This window comes from Triticum dicoccoides, chromosome 5B (genome assembly GCF_002162155.2).
Source record: "Triticum dicoccoides isolate Atlit2015 ecotype Zavitan chromosome 5B, WEW_v2.0, whole genome shotgun sequence".
Lineage (NCBI taxonomy): Eukaryota > Viridiplantae > Streptophyta > Magnoliopsida > Poales > Poaceae > Triticum > Triticum dicoccoides.
The window spans coordinates 143,685,662-143,690,260 of NC_041389.1; the positions used below are offsets into that span (position 1 = coordinate 143,685,662).

General features: G+C 46.3%; 1 protein-coding gene across 1 annotated transcript; it reads right to left on the bottom strand.

Moving 5' to 3' along the window:
- Positions 1-1,972: 1,972 nt before the first annotated feature.
- On the bottom strand, positions 1,973-3,749 carry LOC119307886 (COBRA-like protein 5). The gene has a single exon (XM_037583982.1). It carries the CDS (start codon positions 3,614-3,616, stop codon positions 2,264-2,266), a length of 1,353 nt encoding a protein of 450 aa, XP_037439879.1. The 5' UTR covers positions 3,617-3,749; the 3' UTR covers positions 1,973-2,263.
- Positions 3,750-4,599: the final 850 nt, after the last annotated feature.

Genomic DNA, 4,599 nt, shown 5'->3' on the forward strand with positions numbered 1-4,599 from the left:
CAGCTGTGTAAATTATTTGGTAGGATGGTAATAGTGAATGAGTTAAGGTTCATCCATGGTACTAACAGACTTGGGAGTGCATGAATGAATTTTGAAATTCTTATTGGTTTGGATGCTTCCCCACCAATGTGTTATGTTGCCCAAATTTCTAGCTAAAGTTCGCCCGACTTGGCAAAGTTTTGGCCCTGTTTGTAAGGAAACAAAAAATTCTGGGTCTTGACTACAAAATGTTAGGGTTCAAAAGCTAAAGTTCGCCCGACTTGCATGCTTCTCGACCCCATATTACTAATTCAATTATTCATGTTTCCTATAATGAAATAGCAATGTCTACTTGTTGTACTTGTTCAATGGGCAAAATATCTTGGGGATAAGTCCATTTTCTTCCCTAATAGTTTTCATTGACTACTTCCTCTTTAAAAAAAATTGTAATATGAAAAAGATATTTCATGTAACAAAAAACAAAAAACGATACAAAAATGAAAAAAAATGACAATTTAAGTACAATTAATGCCTAAACACAATTTTTTGAGAAAGTCGAGTGCATTAATTGAGTATTTTTGCAAACTACAAAAACTATATCACCACTCAATACGTACCTTGGTTGGTGAGATTTTTGAATTGAGTCCAATAGACCGGAAGGGAGGGAGTAGCATACTTAGTGTGCATGTCATCTCTTTTTTATATGAGCTGTTATTTCATCCGATAGTGTTTTGCCTCAATGTCTCATCGGAACAACTTTGTTTATTTAAAATCTCTTCTTGACCTAACATATCTCTTGAGTATATTATTACTAGATCATTGGCCAATGTTTTACTCCCTCCATCCCAAAAGGCTTGTCTAAATATGGATGTATCTAACACTAAAACGTGTCTAGATACATCCGTATCTAGACAAAAATCTAAGACAAACTTTTCGGGATGGAGGTAATACTGTATAGCAGCTTTCAGTATGTTGGAGGTATGCCCATTTGAACTGGCATGCCATTTTATTTCAGTACAAGGGTCATCCTGCTGGTGCTACTGCTTCTGGTGAGGCCGAGGGGAACTATCATGTACAAGTACTTTTGAGACTTCAAACAAAGATTGGGTTCTTTGCGCCTTAAGCTCTCGAACCCGTCGACACTGGATGATAATTCTTCATATTTACCACTTCTTTATGGATTAGATTAACTAAACTGGATTTCATTGTTTTGATGGGTATATGTTTGCTTTAGAATCACCAGTTTCGTTTAGGATTAAACACTCGGTCCAATTTTATGTGGTTCAGATATGATTGTCCTTTGATGATTCTTCTGCACTATTGTTCCTGTTGGATGTTAATGTAGTTTAAAGTGTTGTTGTATTAACATGCATGGCCATTCTCATAGACATTAACTATTCAGGTTTGGACCTTCTTGCTTTATGCAACTCCATTTATTTTAGCTCTTCGGCTTTCACATTTGTTGCAAATATGAGGGTTTTTGGTTGTTTCTTCAGGTATGTTTGTCTTGCAAGATTTCAGTCAGAGATCGAGTGTAGCAATTTCTCTGCGTCATCACTAACTTTAAATATTAAAACTTTGCACCCCGTCGGCACCACATTTCTACAATAACTTTGTTGATACATGAAGTTCAATTACATATAAACAGGGAATGTTCTCAAAGTTAATCTCAAAGATGCATACAATCATATAATTCATGGCTCAATCAAGTCAATCAATTTCATTAGAGTAGTTATTTTTAGTACAATTGCCTTCAGGTTTGATCTTTCATGGACGTGGGCAGATGTTGTAGCACCACATAGCTAACATCTTTTTCCTTAGTGTGCGTGTGTCAGTGAGTTGGTTGGCATGCTAACGTCGTGCGGCAACGTGCGGGGATCATCTAGCGAGACAAGTTATGAAGAAACTTTGAAATACCCGGTGTTAAACTCTTCTGTTAGGGAGACCCTGGAAACATGTTACTCAATGAAGAGATGAACTACATGAAAAAGGATTTAAAAGAGATGAAGATCTAAGTAACAATGCCATGCGTTTGACTCATTCCATAAAATACAAAAAAAGGATTACAGTTTTAGTATGAGATTATTTAATCTTAACTTGACAACCACACACACTCCTAAACAAAATATGTTGCGGGAGCGCACCTGCACGGACCACTCAGCTAGTTTTAATAAACATCGACAACCAAAATGCCCCTGCCTAATACTCTAACCTGTTTTTTTTTCCAAAAAAATGGGGAAAATTTACCAAGATGCATGTGAGTAAAAGACCCTGGATAGATGGATCATGCCACCTGCAGGAGCAGCACGAGCAAGCACGCCGAGGCAGCGGTGATGACGGAACGCGGCGTAACAAGCGGCGCGGAGTTGGGCAGGTAGGGGTAGGAGTCGGGCGGCGGCATCTTGCACTCGTCGCCGTTGAAGTAGATCTTGCGTGGGAAGGCCCATCCCTGGCTGAAGGTGAAGGTCCTATCGTCCTTGCGCATGAGCACCTCCGACTGCACGTTGCCGAAGGGGCCGGCCTCCATGAGCAGGTCGTTGTAGAGCTTGAGGCCGTAGAACATGCCGGTGTCGTTGATGTTCCCGTAGGGGAGGAGGGGTTTGTACTGGAAGCTGAAGACCTCTGTGACGTTGTTGAGGTTGGGGTGCTGGGCGACGAGCGTCCACTGCGTGTAGTTCATGCGGTAGTTGAAGTTGGTGACGGCGATCTTGGCGCGCCAGTAGTCCTTGTAGTTGAGCTTGACGTGCCAGTGCACCCGGATGGGGCACATGTGGTTGGTGCACTGCAGCAGCTGCGCCCCGTCCTTCTTGGGCGTGTTCACCCCGGGGGTCAGCGCCCGCTTGGAGTCGCCCATGATGCACCCGTCGCTGTGGCTCTTGCCGCCGCGGCCGCCCATGCTCTTGTGGGCGCCGCAGCCGCACGCGCACTTGGCGCACGGCACGATGGTGCTGTTGTAGAAGGAGGAGAAGGAGACGCAGCAGGTCGGGTACCTCGACGCCAGCTGCTGCGAGTAGGTGCAGGTCACCGTCCATGTCATCAGCGCCTGCGTCTTGCGCCGGTGGTCGGCGCTCCAGTAGACGGTGGAGGGGACGATGGTGGCGGGGCCGCAGGTGTAGCCGAGCCCGGGGCCCATGAGCGTGAAGTTCTTGGGCAGCTTCACGGTCTTGTTGGTGGTCCCGGCGAGCCCCACGGAGACCTGGAACGCCGAGAGCGAGCCGGCGGGGTCCTGGCCGTAGGCGGAGATGACGCCGCCACGGCAGCAGTTGGCGATCTGCTGGTTGTAGGGGACGCCGGGGAGGAGGTCGACGACGGAGGGCGTGTGCTTGCAGCAGTGCGGGATGCCGCCCTTGAACTTGGAGCAGTCGCCCTGCTCGGTCGCCTGCGCTCCCACGATGGACCAGATCACCTCCTTCTTGGCCCACGACCACCCCAGCGTCCACCCAGGCGCCATGATCTGGCGGTACTGCTGGTAGTTGTTCATCGCCACCATGGCGACGTACCCGTCAGGTGTCCATGACTGGATATCCCACTTGATTGTAATGTTGCCTGTCGGGTCGAGGGGATCATAGGCAACCGCAACGGAGCAGGTGACCGCGAGGATCAAAGCCACAAGCATAGACTTGCGGAGCTCCTCCATCGTTGCACTCCCCTGCTAATGCTATTGCAAGAACAGCGCACAGTAAGATAGCTAGCTAGAGCACAAGTGATGGATCGAGCTGATCGGACTAGGAGGAAATGGCAGGCAATTAAAGGCCGTGCACCGGCGAAGAATAATAATACAGTAGTAAGAAGAAGCATCAACAACGAGCGAGATGGCATGTCACACCGTCGGTTGGGTTACTTAACAAGAACTCCATTGAATTAATCTGCGGGTGATGGCTCAGCACCACCTCCCTGCTAGTGATCGATCGATGTACACATACGTCTCACGTGTTCCTGTGCTTGCTCTCTGAAATCAGAATTAATCTCCTGGTGGTGTTGCGTCGTTGCTCTTGCACACGTCCGCTGGCCGACCTGCCGCCAGCTGGTTGGTAGCTCGCCGCTGAAGCAACCGCGGTAGGCGAGATGGAAAAGGACGCGGGAGATCTCTGCTCAAAGCTGATGGGCCATTGCAACGGAATCATCTCGGCTTACTTCCTCTGACAACGACGGTGGACCGCCACACGCCATCTTTCATTTACTAGTAAGTATCTTAGACAAACCCTACTGCAATCATTAAATATGTACTGTATTTTGATGTGTATACACGCTTACACATCATTAAACTTGGTCTAGACTTCTACTCCTCGGATTTGCTACCTTGCCCATTATACAATACTAGTGGACCGTTGCGCCAAATGGCACAGAGGCACGCTAAATCCATGTGTGCGATGAAAAAAAATATCCATGATTTAATCCCTTTAATAGGAAACATGGTCGATTGATTGTTGTCTACAATGAGACGTATAAAACACATTTTAATTTGGTAACACACAATATTTGCTACCACGTTCACAGAGACCCGTTTGAAACCAAGTTTGCATTAAAAATATTTCCACTTTTCAACGGTTGTGTTTGAGCAAAACATACATAGGCTTTTGTTTAAAAACATATTTACCTTTAAAATCATAAGTGATCTCA

Excerpts from the sequence above, each read along its gene's own strand:
- LOC119307886 (XM_037583982.1), bottom strand. The coding sequence starts at position 3,616 with ATGGAGGAGCTCCGCAAGTCTATGCTTGTGGCTTTGATCCTCGCGGTC.